The sequence below is a fragment of the Pseudopodoces humilis genome, chromosome 6 (genome assembly GCF_049639895.1).
Source record: "Pseudopodoces humilis isolate 2021_Gansu_Grassland_sample_001 chromosome 6, ASM4963989v1, whole genome shotgun sequence".
Classification (NCBI taxonomy): domain Eukaryota; kingdom Metazoa; phylum Chordata; class Aves; order Passeriformes; family Paridae; genus Pseudopodoces; species Pseudopodoces humilis.
The window spans coordinates 58,869,838-58,893,884 of record NC_142205.1 but is presented as its reverse complement, the minus strand read 5'-3'; the positions used below and the strand labels follow the sequence as shown (position 1 = coordinate 58,893,884).

The 24,047-nt window shown below is 36.5% G+C and overlaps 1 protein-coding gene across 6 annotated transcripts in view; it reads left to right on the top strand.

Moving 5' to 3' along the window:
• LRBA (LPS responsive beige-like anchor protein) overlaps window positions 1-24,047 on the top strand; it is a 369,063-nt gene that overhangs the window by 24,458 nt on the left and 320,558 nt on the right. For all 6 annotated transcript variants that reach the window (XM_088057132.1, XM_014254789.2, XM_014254786.2 and 3 more), the window contains exons 3-14: window positions 13,135-13,366; window positions 13,505-13,605; window positions 15,800-15,895; window positions 17,856-17,977; window positions 18,083-18,209; window positions 18,977-19,096; window positions 19,416-19,562; window positions 20,424-20,621; window positions 21,172-21,305; window positions 22,551-22,659; window positions 22,764-22,916; window positions 23,511-23,679. In XM_088057132.1, the coding sequence (XP_087913258.1) occupies window positions 13,135-13,366; window positions 13,505-13,605; window positions 15,800-15,895; window positions 17,856-17,977; window positions 18,083-18,209; window positions 18,977-19,096; window positions 19,416-19,562; window positions 20,424-20,621; window positions 21,172-21,305; window positions 22,551-22,659; window positions 22,764-22,916; window positions 23,511-23,679 (1,708 nt within the window). The remainder of the gene's footprint in view (window positions 1-13,134; window positions 13,367-13,504; window positions 13,606-15,799; window positions 15,896-17,855; window positions 17,978-18,082; window positions 18,210-18,976; window positions 19,097-19,415; window positions 19,563-20,423; window positions 20,622-21,171; window positions 21,306-22,550; window positions 22,660-22,763; window positions 22,917-23,510; window positions 23,680-24,047) is intronic.

The following is a 24,047-nucleotide window of genomic DNA, read 5'->3' as shown; positions in this document are numbered from 1 at the left end:
ATGGTACAAGTCTTGAATTTGTTAAGAATAAATCTTAAACTACAAAGTTTTGTTAGAATCAAAACACATACTTTGCACTTGCTGTTTGTTTTACATTTTGAAAACTGCTCTTCACGAAAATGATTGCTAAAGGACTTGTGTGAGTTTTGCTTTACACTAAGACCTGTTTCTTCTACTGTGGTTCTGTGATTTGAAACAAACAATGCATATAATACCTTGTAGTTGAGATGAAAGTAGGTTTTGGAGTAAGCAGTCACATCCTGTTCATCGGTTGTAAAAGTGTTATCCCAGTTTCAATAAATTATCACTATTTTCTTAATCAACTGTTTAAAATTAATTATTACTGTAGTAAAATAGCTAACTTTTGAAGGCAGTATCCTGAAATTTAATATTTTGTTATTCCTTGACACAGCAGCTATCAGCTATTCCAAGCACCCTGCCTGTACTCAGCTGTCAGCATTAAAGGCTTCTTGTCTTGACAAGCAGAGAAGGCATCGGACTTGTGTTTGACTTCAAGCCTATTTAGTTTTTGGAGGGATCATGTTAAGCAGGCGTAGAGCAAGTGATTTGGAATCTTTCACTGGCAATTAAAGAATGCTTTTCATGACTTTAAAGAGTAAAAAAAAAAAAATCAAATGGCAGAATTTTCTGACTGTTTAAAATACACAGAATCATTAAGGTTATAAAAGACCATTAAGACCATTAAGTTCAACTGTTAACCTAGTGCTGCCAAGTCCACCATGTACCAGGTGCCCCATCTTTTAAATTCCTCCAGGGCTGGAGATTCAACCACTGCCCTGGGCAGCCTGTTCCTGTGCTTTTTTGTGAAGTAATTTTTCCTAGTACCCAATATAAACCTCCTCTGGCACAACTTAGGACCATTGCTTGTAACTTCGGAGAAGAGACCTACCCCTGCCTGAGGCTGCAGCCTCACGACTGAGTTCTGAGAAATGTGTGAAGTAGGAGTGAGTGTCCTTTTTGTTGTAGTCCGCTGGAGAATTTTTTTCATATTAAACTTTGAATAAATCATTATAATGGGGAAAACAAACATGAATATTAAGCCAGGAGTTTCATAGTATAGTGGTAATATCAGTTTTCATGTACTACATCCTGTTTACATCATCCATATAAATGAAATTGACTCTCTTTTTAGGACACCTGCTTAAAGACCTCGTAGTTTTGCTTACATCTCAAACAGTGCGTAAGTGAATCAAGTCACATTTATTTCTTTGAACTTGTTTTCTGCAATCTGTACCCCTCCCTGCTAGTACAGTGCTCTTTTGTCAGTATTTTTAAAAAAGGAAAAAAGATCTTTGTGGATTTCACCGCATGTGATGTATGAAGTGATTGCTTTATTCCATTACTGTGGTTGCTGTCACATTGCAAACTAACTGCATATGAGCTTGAGCTGTTCACTTGTGTGGAAGAACCAGCATAGGCAGCAGAGCCGGATAGGTGTACTTGACTTTATTTTGTGTGCAGAATATCCCATGTTTGATGTAGGTTTCCCTACATCATCCCTATTTTATTCTGCGTAGAAAAAATGTGTGACGACAATCTGACAGGTTTACCACTGTCATCAAATATTTGTGGTTTTGTGCTAACTTATCTGATGGGTGGAAGAAGATGATGATGAAGGGTCCAGAGCATCTCTCTTAGGAGGAGATACTGCAGAAGCTGAGCCTGTTTAGTTTGGAGAAGAGAAGGCTGGGAGGGGATCTCTTCAATGTATATAAATGTCACAAAGGCAGGTGCCAAGAGGATGGTGCCAGGCTCTTTTCAGTTGTGTCCAGTGGCAGGATGAGGAGCAGTGGCCATAAACTCAGAAGTCACACAAGGAAAAACTTCCTTACACTGAGGGTAGCAGAGCACTGGAACAAGCTGCCCACAGAGGTCATAGACTCTCCCTCTCTGGAGACTTTCCAAACCCAGCTGGATGTGTTTCTGTGTCACTTGCTCCAGGTGACCCTTTGCAGGGGTTGGACTGGATGATCTCCAGAGCTCCTTTCCAACCCTAACTGCTCTGTGATCCCTAGTGACGTAAAAACCTAGGAACTAGAAGTTTCAGGAAGCTTCCTTTTGCATTTATCTTGGCTTGAGGAAGAGTTTTCTGAATTTCAAACAGCAACAGAAATATTACTGATGAAATTATTTTCTTTTAACATACATTTTCTGTGCAGAAACAGAATGAGTGGAAAAACTACAGCTACTGTGAGCTGTATATGTGGTTGCAAAATTAAGGGGGGGGGTAGAGAAATATACATTGGAAGAATGTGATGTGTAAGAATGCACTGTGTTTGTGTGGGCAGGTTTTGATAGCTGGGGGGACTACAGAGGTGAAGAAGGACCCGTTCCTTGTCTCCCTCTGCCTCCTGGGGGGGAGCAGGTAGAGCTAGGAAGGAGAGAAGGATGGAGGGAAAGTGTTTTTGATTTCCTACTTTAATTCTCATTCTAGTGCTCTGATTTTGTTAGTAATAAATTCAATTAATGTCTTTAATTTGAGTCTGCTTTGCCTGTGACAGTTTGGTGAATTATCTCCCTCTGTCCTTATCTCAACTTATGAACCCTTAGTTATATTTTCCCTCCCCTGTCCTGCTGTGGAGGGGAGTGATGGAGAGGCTTTTGTGTGTGTCTGGTATCCAGTCAGGGTCAACCCACTACAGAGAGTAACTGGTGGCCTTACACAGAAATGTGCACACTGTGAGGACACCAGAGCTTTGGAACAGAGCCATATGACTTAATCTTTGACAAAAAAAGACCAGCTTTAAAGCTCAGTGCATAAAGTTGGTGTAATGTTAATGGTTGTTTAATCTCACCAAGTTGTAGCTGCCAATAAAGTTGTTTTTCTACTCAGAAAAGTGTGGTAAGCTGTGCAGAGGGTTGTGTGTGTACCCACCAGTGTTAGTGCTGGGGCAGGTGGTAGATAGTAATGCTCTTTGGGCTTTGTTCTCTAAGTTACACTGGAACAAAGGGCAATGTGTAGGCTTAAAGGAAAAGGAAACCCTAAGATTAAAGGCTTTTGTTGTTGTTGTTAGGGGTTTTCTTTTCTCTCTTCCTCTTAAAGGCATATGGAGCCACGAATTTCATGATATACTCCCGTATCCCACTGGAAATATCAGATACTGCTGCTGGTCTTTGGCTTCACACCTTAGAGACCACAGTTCATACTGTTGATTGGGTTGTTGTCTTGAAACTAGTTTCTTGTTTCATGGTTTTTGTGGCTTCTTCTGTTGTTGTATTGGGAAATCTTTCTTGTATAAGTAAATATCTATGTGCACTGAAGGCTGCAGGAAATACTGTTTCTAAGAGCTTGATTTGATAAACCTTGAGGAATGCATCTGTGGTTCTCCATAGTGCCAAATCTGCTTGGCAAAACTATTGCAAGAGATAACATGCCACTAGAAGGAAAGAGAACAAAATAGCTCCTCTGAGTGAAGCTCCACTAAATCTCTGGGTTTTGAGTTTAAATTAAAATTATTTACTTAAAGATGAAGTTATTTTTCTATTTATTTGTTTAAATGAAAAATATTGAAGTCCTCTGTGATTTCCAAAGTTTCTTTTATCTGTAAAATCTGTAGTTACCTTTGTAGCCCCAGAATCCATGACTATGATAGATGCTTTATATTTTCTTTGAAACTTGTTTTAGTAAATAAATGCAATTCATATAGGAGAGAGATAAAGAAGTTAAGAAACTAGAAGGATGATTACTTTTTGTTTTGTTATTGTGGAGCTTTGCTACTTACAGAATTTGAGGGGAATTATTAGGAACACAGTGGCTGTTAACTCTAAAGAAAAAAGGGAAAATAATTTGGATATGGAACGAGAGAGTAGATTTTTCTTGAAAAGATTATACTGTTGTTTTGATGGCATTAATCTCTCCATTGATAATGATACTTTGTGTTCAAGTTGAGTAGCTTTTCACAGTAGCAGATGTTCTTTCCTTCACTGTCTCCCAAAAGCAAGATTTACTCTTCACACTTTTCACAGGGAAAAAAGTGTTGTAAGAAACACTGTGTTTCTTCACAAACTCATGAACATTGTTTGGATATAGCCTTTTTCAGCTTATATGCATTATCACTTGTGGGTAATAATTGAGTTTTGATTCACAGTTTTTTGTGTGGGACAGGGTTTAAGCATCCTTCTAAATTCTTGAGTCCTTGCAAGTGTAGTAATTCTAGAAAAAGCCTTTTTGCCTTAGAAGTGCAGATACATGTGACAGTGTTGATGAAAAAATGGTAAGAACTCCATTAATGCTGTGTCTTTATCAGAATTTTTAATAAATCTGTTGGATTTGGTGTTTTAAAAAAAATCTTTTTAAAGTTAAAAATAGCGGAGGTCAAGCCTAAGCAAATGCTGGCTTTACTGGCTAAATGCTTGCCTCAAAATGTAGTTCAACCCCATTTTATTGAACAGTTGTTACTTTCCTCCAGTTGGTCACAGGGAATGTAAGGGACTTGCCAGGTTTGCTGAACAATATGCAGTTGCTAATTTGATTGCCAAATTAAAGAAACAGAATGTAGTTTGAATTTGTATTAATTGAGGCTGCTTTTGGCTTTTTAGGGCCAATTTTAATTGCAGCTCTGGTCAACAATTAAAATTACCTTGGTCACAACACAGTAAACAGGAAAGTGTGTTTGTAGGTGATAGTGTGATAGTGATAACGTATGCAACACTTAGTCTTTGTCTTCCTTGTTTCTTTGTGGTTTTGTGAGATTTTTTTTCTCTCCTTTACTGTTGTGCCTGTTCCTTGGAGACAATTTGTTTCAGTCATTGCCTGTATGCTGAGAAAAGGGACAAGAGTGAAATCAGGGTGGGGTGGAGCCTTAGACTAATAGTAGTTTCTATACCATGAGGAAAAAAAGCCCAACCAACCAAAAAACAGTGTTGTGCCAAATCAGGGAGGAGGGAAAGCTTTAAGATGTTTTTGCAAACGTAGAAATGCAAGCCACTTGTGATAAACATTAAATGTCAGGGTCACAGTTCTGTTCATGCTTTCAGTAATGCCTTGTGGACATTGAAAGAAATAAAAGTAAAAATGGTCTAGTTGTGGAGGCTTTACTGATTTACCTGTTCTCACAAAGGCACTTTTTTTTCCTGATTAGTAGAAATCTTTGGTTTAGCAATATTTCCATACACTGCTTTCCAGTAATCCGTTTTTTTTTTTAAACTCTAAACAAAGGAATGGCAGAATCTGAAAGAAAAAAAAAAAAAAAGTTATTACTTGGTAAGAATAAACAAAAGGCTGTTACGTATTGTAAGCACCCTCTATTCTAGCCAGGGTTGTCTGCTTGTTTTTCCCATGTTGACTGCAACTACAGAAAATTTTAAAAATGGCAAGAGGGCAAGCTGAGTGTTACATTTCCTGTAGCATGTCAATTTAGTGTTCCTTACATCCCAGCTCATCACTGTGTGTGCTGCAGCCATGGCAGCAAACTCTGCCAGTATTGAGCATGTGACTGTGGTGGGTGTTTTACAGCTGCTCTGGATAGAGGCAGTGCCAGAAATTATGGAAATAGATGTGCTGGTTCTTGCTTTCTGCTGAAATTCATAACCTGCTGCCTTTAGTTGTGCTGAAATTCCCAGCAATTTGCCTGCTGAGCTGTGAAAGGTGATGGCAGTGGAGGAGCTACAGGGGAGAGGGGCTGCATGTTCCAGGAGGAGAGGAAGTGTTTAACATTATGGTTGCTGAATCTGATAAAACCTGCCAGAGCTTTATAAATAAATGGATTCATCTCTTCATCTTGTATTCTTTCTTGGCTTTTGAGCTTTGGCTTGTTTCCCTTGTTAGTTTATTTGCTGTTGATATGCAGTTCCATGTCTGGAATGTCTTCTGTTTTGTTATTTTCCTTCTGTTTCCTTTGTTTCTTTCACCTTTCTCCTTTACTTGTAGCTGTTATCCCCTAGTTTCTACAGGCTAGCAAAACACTTTCAAACATGTTTTCTAGAATGAGCTCATAGCATATTTTTACATGTAGACTTCTGTTGTTAAACACTTTTGAAATAATGTACTTTGTAAGTATCACAAAGTGGATATCGAATTTAAGTCAAAAGTTGTAAAGTTCTGTGAAGAATTGTTTGTATGAGACTTGCAGGATACGAACCTCATATTCTGTAAAAACTGGTTGCTTCCTTCCCTCAACCCTCTGTTAAATACCAGACATGTGTTCTGATCTGGAGAAAAACAAGGGGATACAGACATGTTCTCTGGCATCTAGGGATTTTGATTGCACAAACGATTAGTTAAAAAAAAGTGGTGATCATTCACCCCTAATGAATACATACTATTATTTATAAATTAAATCCATGCTTCTGTATTAGTATATCATGAAAAATAAAAAAAAAGGAATTAAAAAGGGTTAAAGAGAAAATAAAACCTTTTTAATTTTATTTTTTTTTAGTAATGATTCAAGAAGTATTTTCTTTCTGTGTTCCAGAGGTGCTCATACCTCTCTTTGGATGCACTGGGAGACTCTTTGAGAATTATTTACATTCTTTCTAGTTTTCTTAGCTTAGGAAGCTGCAATTTTCAGAAGCTCAAATACTGTGTTTTGTACATTATTTACTCGTTATGGATATATATCTCTGTGTATATTTAGAAGTATTTCTGTTCAGTGTATGTGGTGTACACAAGAAAAATTCTGTAATTGCTTGTGTTTCTTTATAACTGGAAATGGCTTACTACACCAGCGATTTCCCTTGCCAAATTGAAATAAATACAAAATTTAATATAATCATAAGTAAAATAAATGTTTAAATGAAGTATCCCAAAATGTTTTCTTGTTGAAATATACTGGCTGTCTCAGCACACCAGCTTGGTTGAAAGAAAGCATATATTTTTTAATTTTTTACATTTAAGTAACAAAAAAGCAGAAGGCTGTTACCTTTTTTAGGTGTTCAACGCTAAGCATGTTAGAGAATGTTAGAAAATATTTAATTGCAAGAAAGCTTGGGCAAGTTGTTTCAGGTAATTGTTTTTTTGTTTTTATAGGTGTCTCTAAATGTATTATCAGGGTTGAAGTTTTTTTCTGTTACTGTCCATTGGCAGAGAAGACACTTCTCTGGCAGTGGAAATCAGTCCTCTTTAATCTTTTTAACCTACTTGTCTAAATTCTCTGTGGATCCTTATTTTCAAGTATACGTAAAGTGTAACTATATTTGCTCTGGTGTGCTGTCAGTGGTGGGCAGTGGATTTTTTTCCTGATTTAACCTGTAGGCAGAAAGAAATTGCTTATAGCATAAATTCCTTGACTGATGGGAGTGGGTGCAAGCAGGGTATAATTCCTTGTAAAGCTGTTCTGACTGTAGGGTTTGTTTCCCACTCTGGACTTGTTGATTAATGTGGTATTAGAAATGGTATCTATCTTTTGGGCCGTTTCCTTGAGGAAAGGTACCTTAAGGTAGCACATGAGGCAGACCTGTGCAGCTTGGTAGTGTACAGCAGATTGGGTTTGTTTGCTGATGGGTGATATTTCCAGAAGTGATGTAAAAGGTATCTTGCTTGATGAAAATTAAAAAAAAATACAACCAACAAACCTATTATTATTTCAAGAAAAACATTAGATAACTTTAAGACATGTAGCTAGGGAGAGAAGTGCTGGAATAATGAAATGGACTCTTGATAACTGTATGTTTCATGTATCTGAGTTTGAATTCAGAGTAATGTAACTCTAACTCCAGCAGACTTTCTACTGGGTGTCATAAAATGACAGATTTCTGATTTTTAAAATGTCAAAACCATAAATCATTAGTTTGCTAAGATTGCACTAGAAAGCTATTAAAGAACATGGCAGTATTTACTGTAGATAAATGCAAATTTAAAAAGGTTCTCTGTATCATGGTTTAAATGATTTATTTGCTTTCAATGCACATATGAATCTGATGTGATTTAAAGATTTAGGATATTTCATTTCCTGTATGGAGCTACAAATTTGCATGTTATTAAATGATCTCTCATAGTCATATCTTGTATGTCTTAAACAGGATCACAGGTTAAGGCAAACTGAAAAAAAAAAAATTAAAACAAAAGGTGAATTTAATGCTGTTAATACAGGTACTGGGAAGATGGGAATTGCAGCTGGATTTAGATATTTTCTATGGTAACATCTACTGAAATATATAATACAGATCAAAAAAGGGAAACTGCCATGTGTTGTAAATACACCTTTAGCCACTGTTTGGAGAGTTTATAAGATACTGATTTGCAGTTTTTGGTATGTACTTAAAAGATATTTAATGGCTCTTTTCAAAGTAGATTAAACACAAAAGAAAATAGGGCTGTTCCCCAGCCCCCATGTGTAAAAACATTGTGTAGAGATAATTCTTCCTTGCATTACTCTGTTTTCACTGGGCCTTCAACTGCACGCTAGAAACTGATCTAATGTTAATGAACTAATTTGACATAAAAATGCTTGCAAGTTGAGTGAAAATATTGGATTATTAGCTAGGGTAAATAAGGAATCATTGATTACAGTATTTTAAAATTGTTTTTCCCTCCCCCACCTCATTCTGTTGGGAAGGAGAAGCCCATACACCAGATGTATGTACCTACATGGGCAAGAAATTGAAATTGTTGGATAGAAGAAATGTAGATTTCCCCTCTCCCCCCAGTTTGTTTCTGTAGGATAGAATTTAACTTTGCTAATCATTTCACTTAAAGCATTTTTTGTTTTTTCTAGTTTTTCTAGTGCATTATGGTTGATACAATAGCAATATAATGAAGAAAAAAGTTAGCATCCAGGCTTTTTCTGCCCCTTTCTTGCCCTCCCTATTAACCTCTCTTTGCCCAAGCCCTGTTTGATTGACTTGACATTCATACTAACGTCACTATTTGATGTACTTATCCAAACTATCAACAGGCTTTCCTGCTAAATCTTCTCGGGGCTCAGATTTTAATGTTCTCCACTCTAGGTGGTGTGTTAGAGATGGAAGAGAATGCATGGAAGTTAGTATGTCTGAATTACTCTCTTTCCCAATGTTTTCCTTCTTCTGTTCTGTAGAAGCCTTTCCAACTCACAGCCATCTTTTTATCACATCATGAATGTGTATCATGGTGCTGCATTTTCCTGTTTATTGTGTACCCTTGGAATCTGACCAGCTTGGAATCACCCATGTTCCTGTGAGTCTCCTACCCCAAAGAGATTTTAATTCTTATGCTTCCCATATTTTTGGCATTTATTTTTGATAATCAAGAAATTTCAATCAGCTAAATTCAATGAGTTTCTGAATATGTGAAATATATTTCTGAGTATGTGAAAGGGGATGGAGTCAGGGAGGTGGTTTATTTCTTTGGTGGAAAATAAGAATAAACGTAGGCAAACACTATTATAAACGTACAGCTTTACAGGTTCTTATTAAGCATAGGCTTAGAAAAAATTCACTGAGATTGAACCAGCCTGTTTGAATGCTTTTTCTTTTTTTTTTTTTCTTCTTCATGGGATAGGTGTTCATACTCCTTGTTTTGGACATAATAAAGAAACAATTCTGATATTACAAAGTCATCATCCTCAGGAAAAGGGAGGTCACAGTTTGGTTAATAGTCCTTCGTTCTGGCTTTGGGGAACAAAGCAATTACTTGATGTGTCACTTATCTAACAACCAGAAGGATGAGAAAATTATAGAAGTGAAGACATTTTTGGAGGTTTGAGATAAAAATGTGAAGATCCTGCCCTGTGGTTCTCCCAAGTATAGCAAATTTGGCTTTTCCAGGAGAAATGCTGATTTTGGACTTGGTTTCTTCTTTTTGTGTTATAGGTCATTGAAATATTTTTTCTTGGGTTGTCTTGCAAGCTTTCTAAATATTTTATATCTGTTAGTGGGAGAAATAAATTAGGTTAATAATCTAGATCACGTTCTTTCAGGAAAGTGGTGCTTGACTGTTTATTCTATTCTGAGCTATTTTCTGCATGCAGTAGTTTGGTAGATGTTCACCCAAACAGTGAACCATTTATTTCATATCTCACATCACTTCACTGCAAAGAAAAGTTAAGTGTGTTTAAATTGTGTTTGGTTTTATTTAGAAGTGTTGTAGTGCTGTTTTATACTAAAAATTAGCACTACTATGTTGACTTCTCATTCGTTTAATTCTTTAAGGGGGGAAAATATGCTCTTTGCACGTGTATTCAAAAATTGCTTTATTCTCCCAGTTCTCAATCAGCTAAATGTAGAACCATTTTACTGAGAAGCTTGAGCTGTTGGTTTAGTTTATATATATTTTTGAAAGTGGATATAACTGGCAAAATCTGAAATTTGTGAGGATGTACTTGAATGCTGCCCTTTAAAACCATTCCTGTAAGCTTGTACTTAATTTTACATGCTGAAGAAAGAAAACGTTATGCCACCCTGTGGGTTGCTATAAAGATTGTTTATGCAGCTCAGCATAGTACTTAAAATACGTTGAATTGGAGAATTTTGAAAAATGTACTGTGCGACACAGGAGACCAAATCATGCTAAAGTGCAAGGAAAGACTATACATCAGTTCAAAGGCTACATTATTCAAAAAAATACAACCATAAAAAAGGTAATAAGATTACATTCTCACACTTCATGGCTAGTAAGGTGCATTAAGCTGCTCAGATATTCATAACTTACTGTGACATTTGGGAAGATTACATTTTGCTTTGCACAGCCATTACTGCAGCTCAGATAATAACTAGCCAATGCATGGACCTGGATTATGATCCCTGTCATTGGAAACAAATTTGTGTTTTGAAGGTTGATCAGTTTCAAATCACCATTAGAAAGGGTTAATATGACATAGTGTGGGGGGTGTGTGTGCGCCTGTGTGTATCTAATGGGTGTGCATACATATTGTACATCACCTGCACCCTGCCTTGGGTATTCTGCTTTCCCTCACAATTTTTTTTTGTCCTCATTTCCCTCACAGGAAGTGTTAAAATGGTGATTATTTTTTACCATAGCATATTATTCCTAGAACATGCTTGCTGAAATGCTTATGTTTGCAGATGAGATTGGAAACCTAATTCAACAGCTTCCTGGATGGGTGGGTTCTGATAATAGTATATGTAGCCAAAAATGAAAGATTGGTGTTGTAGACTATAGGGTGAAGGTAAGGTCACCTCTAGTAGCTGTATATGGTTTTGGTGTGATAATTGATGGTTGGCTGATAGTTAAAACCAAATGCATAAAGAGTTGAATTTCTTATTAAGAATTAGCGGGTAGTTTGTGGCCAGAATTTTTAACATTCAGCTGTTCTGTCTCTACATAGAATACAGTATTTTCTTTGTTTCTTATCTTGATTTTAAGAAGAGCAGCTGCTTGAGGAATATTCAGTTTTGTAGAGGATAAATTCAGTGTGAAATGAAGTATAACACTGATTATGTATTTTATATTTTCAAATACTCTGAGATTTATTTTTTTTTTAAGTTGGAGTGTGTATTTTTCTTTGCATTTGTTTTGAGATAATTGTGTTAATTCTTTCTGCGTAGCATACCCTGCAGAGCTTTCTTGAGTTCGGCCTCTGCTCTGTCTTTTGGAAGGGGAAAAGTAAGGCTAGGAGGGTGGTAATGATTTGATAGATTTGTTTGAGTTGACAGCATGAGTTGATATAGAGAAGCTGGGAATATAACTCAAGTAATCCCATTCAGTTCTTGCTGTTTTCCAAGATATAATGGAAGCATCTGATAGTAAATTGCATAATTATTTTTCATGACCCAGAGAGGAGAAAATGGAAAAGTGTAAATTACTGTTTAGAAATTGTTGCCATGAGACATTGTCTATTCTGTCATAAAAGCAGTAAGTTTCTCTGCTTCCTGTAGTGTTTGGCATTATTGATTTATTCCCAGAAGTCCAAAGATTGCTTCTTCAAAGTGACAAGGTTTAGACACTTGAGGAAAATGTATGGTAATTTCAGTGGTTAATGAAGAGCATGTATTCTGTTCCGTGGTTAAGTTGTTCTTTGGATCCTGACTAGATGAGAAAAGCTGTTGGAGCGAATATGGAAGCAAGTTAGTGTATGGATTTTGGGCAATTTCAACATGGTGTGACTTTAGCAGGTGATGTTACTGAAGCTGTTAATGGTCAAAGCCTGTGGAAGGAACACCACCATGTAGGACTGAAATAGTGCCACAAACTTGAGAAGTGAGAACGAGCTACAGTTTTTCTGCTCGTGAGTCCACTTTGATAATTTGAGTCAATGCTATCTGATTTCCTGTTTGTACGCTGGCATATAATGGGTATTTTGGTAAGCATGGTATGTTATTAAGGTTAATACAGCTCTAAAGTTGAAAGGAACTTTAAAGAGTGGATGGAGGGAGTTGGTATAAGGAAGTTAACTTAGTATAATGCATTTTGCCATCAGCTGGAATTTTTGTTTTATTAAGTATTCAAGTGAGAGTGGAGGAGGTTATTTCCTTCCCCCCCCTACCTCCTCTCTACAGGCTTATGTGGCTAGTTACTCAGTGTATGTTCAAACAAAACTTGCCTAGGAGACCTGAAATATTACAGGATTTAAGTCTCATAGCCAAATCACAGCCAAAGGCTTGGAACAGTGCTGCTGTTCCACATTCCAGCAAAGAGAGCAAGCCTTTACTTCCTTTGAGTACCTGGGACTGCTAATGAACCTGGGAGTTAATTCTTAACCTGCTTTAGTCACTGTCTCAGGAATGTCTCGTAAGTGTTCATAAGTGGCAATGTTTCTGATGTGCATCAGCTCCTTTTGACTAAAATTGCCCTCTTAATGGAGATTTGTTTAGAAAATGTGAAAGCAAGCTTTTAGGGTCACTCCAGGGCATTTAAGATATCTTGATTGCTTTGTTGGGCTCACCTGTTTTAGAACACTCATTTGGTGTCTTCACTTTTCAGCTCAACTTGGGACACCTCCATCTTAAACTACCCAAATGTTTTTCTACAGCGATTGTCTGATAGTAGGTGACACCTTATGAGCACCTTTATTACTCAACAGAACTTAAAGCAGAAGAAAAATAAGATGGTACATTGATGTTGGCCTCATTATTATATTTGTTTCCCTTACACCTTTGACAGTTTTCTTCTCACTTTATGAGAATTTTAAACATATACAGTAATACACTTTAAGAATGAGTAACTTTAGGCATGGAGTAATACTTTGATGCTGTTGCCTTAAGCTTTTTTTTTTTGTAAATATTTTTCTTTAAAAGCTCGTTGGGGGCCAATTTGACTTGGAAATGAACTTTATCATCCAAGAAGGAGAGGGCATCACCTCCATGGTGGACTTACTGGATAAGTGTGACATCACCTGCCAGGCTGAGGTTTGGAGCATGTTTACAGCAATCCTGAAGAAAAGCATACGGAATCTCCAGGTCTGCACGGAAGTGGGGCTTGTGGAACAAGTGCTCAGGAGGATTGATAGAGCTGAAAACATGATTGCAGGTACAGCCTCCCCCACTGTGGAACTCAAACTGTGCTGCTTTTACACAAAATCTCATGGACACAGTTATTAATTAGATGATAGAAATATGACACTGCCTTCTATTAAGCACTTACACTGCTGTTCTTCTTGCTTTTCAGATCTCTTAGTGGACATGCTGGGTGTGTTGGCTAGCTATAACCTGACAGTTCGAGAGCTGAAGTTATTCTTCAGCAAGCTGCAAGGAGAAAAAGGGAGATGGGTAAAGGAAAACACAAAACAGAAACAATTTTTATTGTGTTGCTTTTATTTTTCCTAATTTTCCACTTGTTAAGACTGTTCCATAAACTTCATGATAAAGAAATTTTGAATATACCAAAAAATATAGGAAACTTTCTCATATTATATAAAAAATCTTTTTACCAGAAAGCAATTAAAATAAAGGGAGTAGAATGGTGGTGAAGTTAAATTCCTTCCTGAACTTGTGGACTATATTAGTCTTTTAAAACACCCAGGAATAATAAGGTCATTCTTAAGTATTTTATGCACATGATTTTAATTTTTGATTCCAGATATGTGAAATTGAAGGAAAAAAAGCTTAATTTTTAAAAAACTTACTAGACAGAAATAAATAAAAAATGCCCACATAGGCAGTGCTGTTTGTTCCCATTTTCACATTGCTGTACTTTACCTGAAGATTAAAAAAAAATGATCCAGTTAGGGAAGTGAGAATTTCAGCAGAAATTGAACTGTAGGAACTAAGTCCCAATGAAAAATTGTACAATTTATATCTTGTTCCTGCGTGGAATAGAAAGGGACCTTTTTACAGCTGAGAAGCCACCTTCCCAAAAGTAAAAATGTATATGTTGTAGAGGCCACCCGATAAAGTTTTCTTCAACACACAGTTGTTGTTTCACTGGATTTGGGAACAATCATTTTACCTGCTTTGAATTTTAATTCAGCTCCTGTTATTTCTAGGTACTATGACTCGTGTAGGGAAAAGCTAGCATTGTCTCTCTTGACTTCAAATAATTAAAAAAAAAAAGTATACAATATAAAAGCAAATATACACACATAGTACTGCAGATTTTAAAAGGCCCTTTGAAATAAACAGCTTTGGAGATCTTTACCTGCTTAAATAAAAATACTCTAAACTCTATAGATGGTTTAAACTTAATTATTGAACATAGAGAGTATATTTAACTGTAGGTGAATTAAAGTTGTCTCTGTAACATTAACTTTTTCATTTCCTGTCTCCCTGCTATTTGCATTTAATTTCCTTTCCTTATTAAAGACCAAATACAGGGGAAAGCAGGAGAAAAATGCCACAGTTGGATTGCCAAGGAGTTGTGGAACTCCATAAGTCTTAAAATCAGCAGAACTGTAAAGATAATAAGAATTTTGCTGCAAAACAATTTACCTGATCAAATTCTATAGCACTGCAGACATCTAAGCAGCTCTCAGCATTTCCTCCTCAGTTTTAACTCAGATTCTTGAAGCACTGCTTAGCTGACTGCACCTTTGGTACATTTGAAATACTTGTAATGGATCATGCAGTGCTCCAGCATCATGCATAGTTTTCAGAGGGTAGCTGTTAACAGCAGGGTGAAAAAGGACACTTTCAGGAAAATATCAGGATTATAAAATCGTAGTTTAAAAACAAATCTGCCAGAAAGATACAGTGTGGTGAAAGACAACACACAAAATTGTCCTGTCACTATGATCAGTATTTGCTATTCCTCTGTTGTTGTGAGCTCATATACTTGATTTGGAGTTTGTAGTTGCAGACTATTACAATAAAATCATCAGGATATGGGTGGTGGTGAAGTTTTAAGTATTCACACTGAGCACTCAGTTTAGGTGCTCCAAATTGCCCTTGGGACTTGAAGCTTTCTCCACGGACATATGTGAAAGTATAAACCAAATCAGTTTAATCTAATATATGACTGTAGTCCTGATGAAAATAATCCTTCTGCTAATCTTCCCTCTCTCTTTGGCTGGGTATTCCCCGTCTCCCTTCTGCTGGCACAGCTTTCACTCAGCCAGAACAGCTGTAATTAAAAATTGGTTTTCATTTGTTTTCCCTAAGTTAGTTTTCACCTGGACCAGTTAATTTTCTTTAGCTTACTGCAAAATCATACAGAGAGCTGATCGGAATGAATAGATGGAGGGAGGAATCAGCATTCAGTTAGTTTAGTTTGCCAGCTCTGGCCTTCAAGTCCTTAGTGAACTTACCTAATTAACAGTAATTCAGTGCACCTACTGCATATTGTGTGAAGGTATTCGTGACTGCTAATATTGTTTGATTGAAAGTGCTCAGTGTCTTAGCAGGGTGTTATTCAACCATGTGCAAAGTTTTAAAAGGTGTTGTTAGAATTTGCTTTTTGTGTCTATAGTCTTTCCTTTCTTAGAGGTTTGTTTTATTTATTTACAAATGTAGTAATTCTCTTTGTCAGCCACCACATGCTGGGAAGTTACTGTCTGTGTTAAAACACATGCCTCAGAAGTATGGACCTGATGCCTTCTTCAACTTTCCAGGAAAAAGTGCTGCAGTATGTAGATACTTTTAATTTCCTGTTTGTTTGTTCATTGTTCCATTAAGGCCCTTGGTTATTTTCATTCGTGGTGTTCTTTGTCTCATCTGTCATTGTTACAAAGTTTTAACCAATTTTTTTTTTCTCTGCCTGACACTTACACTAGTGCCTGAATAAATCATGTTTTTATAATAGATGTGCAATATCACTACAGAAGGACAAATACTATTACATAAAGAATGGATACAAATGAGGCTGCTTTTTTGTATTTTGCTGCTTTTTTTCAGACTGGTTCAGTTAAATCTTGTTGCAAGGAGAAAATACCTGCTTTTCAGTCTAGATGCTTATGAGAAATCTTTGAGAAAGCATTGATCCTAGACATTTATAAGCCGAATAATACTGAAAAGAATTACATTTAGCAATGATTAGTCTTTTTGTAATTGTTCTTGTGACTAATTTTTAAGTTTTGTGGTGTTCACTTGAAAAAGACTTTGAAACTAAATAGGCAGTTGGAAAACCCTGTGAAGAATCTTCTGATAGAATTTAAGTACATCAACACTTTTGCTTCTACAATTGTAGAATGAAAAATTATGTTCAAAATTTCATGCTTAATTCAGAATACAAATTGAATAAGATAAATCAGATGACTCTTTCCAGTTTTCTTCACATAAACCCATTAGCTTTCTGCCTTGGTGGCTTGAGATTGAATTTCACCAACCTGGTGACATAATGAATTATTTTTTTGAATGACAGCTTGAGACTGAAAAATCCAGACCACTAGAAAAGTGCTCCTGCAACAGAATTTGGCAATAGACAGGCATGTTTGTGTTCATTTTAGTTATTCATGGTTTTCTATTTAACTTCTGGTTTGTATTTAACTTCTGTTAATTATGTTGAATGCTTGAGCTATATTTTATGATATTGGCCTCAGTAACCTTTATGTAGCTATTTTTATATATATTTAAATTAGAAGTTTAAGAAATTAAGTATTTCCTATAATTATTCAGTGTTCCATTGTGAGTTAAGTCAAGTGATAATGCTACCAATTCCCAAGAGCTGGGTGCAAAGACATGGGGACCGGTTAGTTAGCTAGTATACAGAAGGACTTATAACATTTTGTGTGGACTGGAGTAGCTGAATGGAGCATGGTAATGTAATAGCAAGTCTGGAGACACTTGAGTTCTTTGATGTTTTTTATTCATTGGTGTTGATCATCTGGCAGCATCTTTGATCAGAGGTTATGGCAATCTTAATTAAGTTTGTATTGTGAATCTGGGCTGCAATCCACCAGCAGAAAGTTAAAAGTAATGTTAAAAAAATCCAAACAAATGAAAACCTTAAAAAAAAATAAACCCCAACTGTTTGAAACAAAGGGTTCCACCACATGCTTTGTAACTCAAGGACTTTGCACTAAAAACACAATATTTGATATGAAGATTTTGCCTGGTGGAGATTGTATTGTGCTTCTTTTGAGGAAGTTTGTAATTCTGTGTTATTCTCACTGGAAGCCTACATAGATAGGAATTTCAGGAGAAAAAATAATTTATGAAATGAAATGTGGGCAGCTTTCCCTTCATGATCAGTGATTTTCCTGAATACCAGCACTGTGAAAACGCAACAGATTATTCTGTCAGGTTATCCTAAAACCAAGCCAATCTGAATTTGCATTTTGAGAAGTTGTTATTCCATAAGGCCCTCACTAAAGCATTTAAATTTTGAAGCATAGATTAGTATTAATAATCTCTTTTGAGATATAAAGGTCAGTTTTAAAATATTTAGGTTAATTAAATATTGTAACAATCAAGTATAAAGAGAACAGAACTTAGGCCAGTTTTTTTTTTTTCTTTAGTATAGAGGAGCTGTATACATTTGTAGTGTGTCTCTGTTTATCAGCATTTATTTGTAGAGTGTATCTTAAGCTTCATGCTTTTACTGTTGTGTTGATCTTTCTACATGAATAATTTCTTCCTTTCTTCAGGCTATTGCCTTACCTCCTATAGCCAAGTGGCCATACCAGAATGGATTTACTTTCCACACTTGGCTAAGAATGGATCCTGTAAATAATATTAATGTGGATAAGGATAAGCCTTATTTATATTGGTAAGTATTAAGTAAAGCTGATATTGCTGAAGCTCAGTTTCTATTAATTGTTCAGTGATTTCTGCATCCATCCATGTATGTGCTGATTTTGTTCTGATTTGTCAGTTTTCGAACAAACAAAGGACTTGGTTATTCTGCTCACTTTGTTGGAGGCTGCTTGATTGTAACGTCCATAAAATCAAAGGGAAAAGGTTTCCAGCACTGTGTAAAATTTGATTTCAAGCCACAAAAGGTGAGTTAAAAATAATAAAATCTTTCAAACACTTTCATGAATCTAAAATTGTAGCCTGGGAATCTGTGTTGTAGCTGTTGCTTAGTCTCATCTTTCTGTAGAAAAACAGTTACACTGGAATGAGCAAAACAAATTAGTGTTCTGAATTCTTATTTCTTTTTAATTTTACAACTAAAACATGAGTTGTTTTTACTACTGCTGTTCAAGGCTGGCGTGCCTTGTTGTGTGATGTTGAATGTTCCCTTTTTCACATAGATATCCTGCTAATGTTTCTGGAACAACTGGTGTAAACATCTTGTGGTAGAACAGGCCTCCTAAGGAATTCCTTATCAGTAATCCCTTGCTGTAAATATGGATTCTGTTTGTGATAATTTGACATGCACAGCCTTTAAGAGGCTTTAGTGTGGAGCCATCCTTGCTCTTTGGAATGGCATTTGTAGTAGTCCATCATGCTAAGAGTAACCCAGTTCAGAACTTTACAAAATAGTTTAAGTATAAATTTGATTCAGCAATGTCATAAAGATTTTCGGGGTTGCATGCCATAAATACCTTTTAAGCTCATGTGTGGAAAAAATGGCATACTATCCTTTGACATAGCAATGCAAGAAAACTCACCAGTGACTTATTAATCTTTCCTACTTAAAATACATCTTTCAGTCTTAATTTGATTCACATAGAGTTGAATTTGTTCTTCCAAGCTCCACTTGAATGCTTAAGCTAGTCCCAAGTGTTTATGGAGTTATATCAATTGTTTTTTTATTGTTTAGTGGTACATGGTGACTATTGTGCACATCTATAACCGCTGGAAGAACAGTGAACTCCGGTGTTACGTTAACGGGGAACTGGCATCTTACGGGGAAATAACGTGGTTTGTCAACACCAGTGATGTGAGTAATCCCTGAACACTAATGTCTATAGCAGATCATCTTGATGCATTGCATAGATATTCTTTGCCATTTTATTCATAAACCTCCCCCCATAAACATTTTATGCATTTTTAAAAAATGTTGAAATAAAAATGGTAACATTTTGGTAGGGGAATAAATTGTGGTTTTATGCATCTCAGAACTTAATATTTGTTTCTGCTGAGACCCTCAAGTACTTGTTTATGTAAAAATATTCCCTGATGAAATGCATATTTTTTGCATGATTTGCTTGTGTAGCATGGATTAAACCCTGTTACTGGGTTCTGTTTTCTGTTTTCAGACATTTGACAAATGTTTCCTGGGCTCTTCAGAAACAGCAGATGCCAATCGAGTGTTTTGTGGGCAGATGACATCTGTTTACCTTTTTAGTGAGGCTCTCAATGCTGCTCAGATCTTTGCTATTTATCAGCTTGGCCTGGGATATAAGGTACCTTAGAATTGACTTTCCTAAGTTTAATTATGCTAAAGCTTTTTATGGTAGGTGTTAAGAGTGTTGTGACACCTCTGTGTCCTAAAAAAATTGTCCTACAGTGTAATATTTTTATTAAACTCGGTTCCATGTTTCTTCTATAAGCCTAAGTAGGGCCTTACAAGCTACAAGTAAGCATTAGTTCAGTCTTGATTTCTTATAAAACAAAAAGAATGGTTCTTCTGTTTGCTTCTCAGAATTTCCATGTTGGTGGTTGGGAGAGGGAGAACACAACTGTTATCTCTGACGGGGTTCTCTTTTTCATTGCGGCTGAAAACTTTAGATCAGTTATAATGTATTTGTTTTAGAAACGTGGCTTTATAGTTGCTTGTGCTAGTGGGGTTTTTTTAATGCATGAAGTCGGTGTTGAGGATTAGTTTTGTTGCAATGATTTATTATTTGTTTTGTCATAGCCTGAGGGGCACTAATTGAAGGCTGTTATTCCCCAGCAGCTGTACAAACATAAGCTAAGAAAGATGGTTCCTTTTCTGTCTGCTCCTCAATTATTAGTTCCTTCTGAGTGAACATTGCTGACAGTCCTGCTGTTTCCAGGCTGATGTGGTTCTTTTACATTACCCGCTATCCTGGCAATGACACTCTTCAGGAGCCAAAAAAATTCTGCCATTGTAATGCTGTAAAATTGACTTTGAGTCTTATGAGTCTTTGGTGTTTATGTGAATCTTTCTTTATGAAATACTGCTTGATTAAAGAAGCAATATTTTAATCACTTTTTGCAATAATTGTTCTGATCCTTATTGTCAGGGCACTTAGTCTAATTTTTTTCTCCTTTCCTTCCTAAAACCCTGCTCCCCAATCCAGGGAACGTTCAAGTTCAAGGCAGAAAGTGATCTCTTCCTTGATGAACATCACAAATTGTTGCTATATGATGGCAAACTCTCCAGTGCTATTGCTTTTATGTACAATCCAAGGGCTACAGATGCACAGCTGTGTTTAGAGTCATCCCCTAAGGATAACCCTTCTATTTTTGTTCATTCACCACATGCCCTCATGCTGCAGGTAAATCACCATTTTCATAGATTTCGAGGGTAAAAATGATTTCTGTTTGAAAACCTAAAATCCAGTTTTATAGGGATTTTGATATGGAATTGCATATAGCTTAGGGTTTTTTGGGTTGGCCCTGCCACTGTTTCTTGAACTGAAGAGGACGCAAAAGAATCGCAAGAAAAAAATTTATTCTATGAATAAATACAAAGGCTGTGTTAGCTTTGAAAAAAAATCCTACTTCCTCATTTCTAACATGTTCACTCCCATACAGATGTTCCCTATCTCCCATCCTTTGCCCTGTTATGAAATCCTTTTCTTCTGTATGCTTTGAATGCTGTGTCCTATAGATTCACCTGAGGATCTGCACTGTAGATCTGTATCTAAAGCAGAAGGTCAGGCATACTGTGCATTTAGTGTGACTGTGGCAGCCAGTTTGTTCCTGCTGTTTCTTTTTATTTGGTATTAATACAGTTTTTATATTGAAGAAATGAAAAAGTATTTTAACGAGCTGTGTATCAGATTCTGAAGGAGATTTCAAAATTTCTTGTTTCTTCTTTGTCAGGATGTGAAAGCAGTCTTGACACACTCCATCCAAAGTGCCCTGCACTCCATTGGAGGAGTTCAGGTGCTTTTCCCTCTCTTTGCACAGTTGGACTATAGGCAATATTCCTCAGACCACATTGATACAACTGTTTGGTGAGTGCATGTACTTGCAGTGTCCTGGGCTTTGTTCCTTTGAAGTAAATTACCTATTGCTTTATCAGATGGCATAGTAGTTTGCATTGTCTTGTGCAGCAATGAATTATGTCTTACAACAAAAAGGTTACATGCAGGATCTCAAAGTGATGTACTTCTTTGCACCAAGTGTTCTGTGAAAGCTCACAGAAAATCAGAATGTACACATACTTTACACTTGACAAATTTTTTTTGTGTAACAGAATTATGGATAATTCTCTTTAGCTTATTCCTGTAATGGAGAGAATTCACTAGGGAAGGCTTCAAGAGAAACTCCAGGAAGGGTGAATTTTTCAGCTACATGAAGTCATTCCTTGGAATTTTTCTTAGTTTTTTTTTTTTTTAACCTTCAGATTTTTGGAAGATACTGTTACTTATTGTTGCTGCTAGGCTTTTCCTCTGGTTTGAGCTCTGTTCCAACTCCATCCAGCTTCTGAACGTCCAGCCACAGAAGCTGATGGAGCTACAAAGCTCCTAAGTTAAAGGGCAGCAGTAAAAGCAGAGGGATTGCTTTTTAGAATTCTGGTGTAATTTGCTCTGATTCATTGCATTTGTAGTTTCATGACTGTTTAAAGATGATCTGTATCCATATTGTTGCATAGAAGGGATGGTCCCAATATTCCTTCAGGTCATCTGTTTGTGTCTGGGTGTCTCCTGAGCTGGCTCAAGCTTGGGCAGCTCTGTGGTAAGTCGGGGATTTGATGCAGTTGCAAATTGGCCCAGCAATACAGGGGTTTTCTACTGGTTGAAGTCTTGATCAACAGGCACTAGTGCCTTGACAGGAATGTTCCCTCTGACAGCAGCACAACAGCAAAGCTGTGTCTAGAAAAATATTTGCTAATCTGATAGTTTAAGAAGTAGAATGGCAATTGTAATTGGTCTTGCAGAAGTTCGTAATTGACACATGTAGCATAGAGTAGTGCAAACTTAACTGTTGCCTTTTTGCAAGAATTCAGAAGGATTTTGCTTTTATATGGTTATCTTAGAGTCCAGAATTTCAAGTTAGAGAAATAAGGTAAAGAAGCTTTTTGAAGCAAGCATTCAAAATTTAGTCTTGTTATTTGTTTTAAAAATTCTGATTTATGTAACAGAACATTTACATAACATATATCTCTGGGTTGTGTGTTGGGAGTGTTAATTTGGAAATAGCTTGTCTTTTTGTAACCCTTTAGCACGTTTTCCTTTACTCTAAACTATGTTTTCCAGTTCTACTTTATTGGCATTCATCATGGAGTTGTTGAAGAACTCTATTGCTATGCAAGAACAGATGCTTTCCTGTAAAGGCTTCCTTGTGATAGGATACAGCCTAGAAAAGGTAGGTCTTCTTTGATGTCTTACATTAATGTTGAATTTTTTTTTGAGTTAAATACTTTTCCTAGGCTGTTGCAGGGCTCTCCTTAATCAGATCATCTTTTGCAGTCTTCCAAAGCCCACGTTACCAGAGCTGTGCTAGAACTTTGCCTTGCCTTCTCAAAATACCTGAGCAATTTACACAATGGGGTGCCCCTGCTAAAGCAGCTGTGTGATCATGTTCTCCTGAATCCTGCAATATGGATTCATATCCCAGCACAGGTAAAACTGCTTATTCTTATCAATAAGGTGTCTTACGGTTTATTGATTTAGGAGTGTTAAAACTAACCATTGAGTCCAAAGAATTATGAGTTCTGGCTCCACAGCAGAAGTCATCCAAGAATTATCTTCAGACTCTGCATATAGTTGATAAGTTTTGCAGATTCCCAGGATTTTCTGGGAGTTGGGAAACTTGCAGTGTTCTGCAGACCAGAGTTGTGACTTTTGACCCAGAGTGGGAGGGATGTTTGGATGGATTAGTTGGGAAAAACTCAGCAATTTTTGAAGAGGAAATTATCCTAGTTGTCAGATCTTAAGTCTTGATATAAATTGAAAGTGAGTATTTTTGTTTTGGTGAATCTCTGTTTTCTGACAGTGAACAACTTTGATCAAAACTTGACAGCTGAAACCTTCTTACCAGCACTGCACAGTTTGAGAAATATAATGAAATTTTTCATCAGTTTGCAGAGGTTTTAAGACTATGCGGAGAAAATATATTTCTTTAAGACATTTTGATAGATGAAACATAAGAATTCAGTTGTCTGAAGTGCTGCAATTCAGGTGTGATGGTTTTTGTTTTCCTGACTGTTGGTGTAGGTTCAGCTGACCTTGTACACTTACCTGTCGACTGAGTTTGTTGCCACTGTTAACATTTATGGAGCAATCCGGCGGGTTGGGACAGTTCTGTTGGTCATGCACACCCTCAAGTATTATTACTGGGTGGTGAACCCTCAGGATCGCAGTGGGATAACTCCCAAGGGCATAGGTATGTGTGTGTATATATATGGATATATATATACTGATTTTTATTCTCACAATTTGATGTTAGTTTTAAAAAAGTTTTGGATACAATGTTGTGCTGGTTTTGTATTTCAAAATCATCCTTGCAAGTGTTTAGAATAGAGCTGTTGGTTCTTCAGAAATAATTACACTTCAGTGGTTACACTGAATAATTACACTACAGTATAACAGTGTGAATGATGTGCTTTTGTCTGAGAAAGTTTTTTCACAACCTATAGGAAACTTTCTTCAGAAGTCATATCCTCTGTCATCAGACACCTGTGTCGACTGATACTAGACAGAAGTAGTCAGAGAAATGGTAGCGTGTTTTAACTGTAGAGCTGTGCCTGGGAA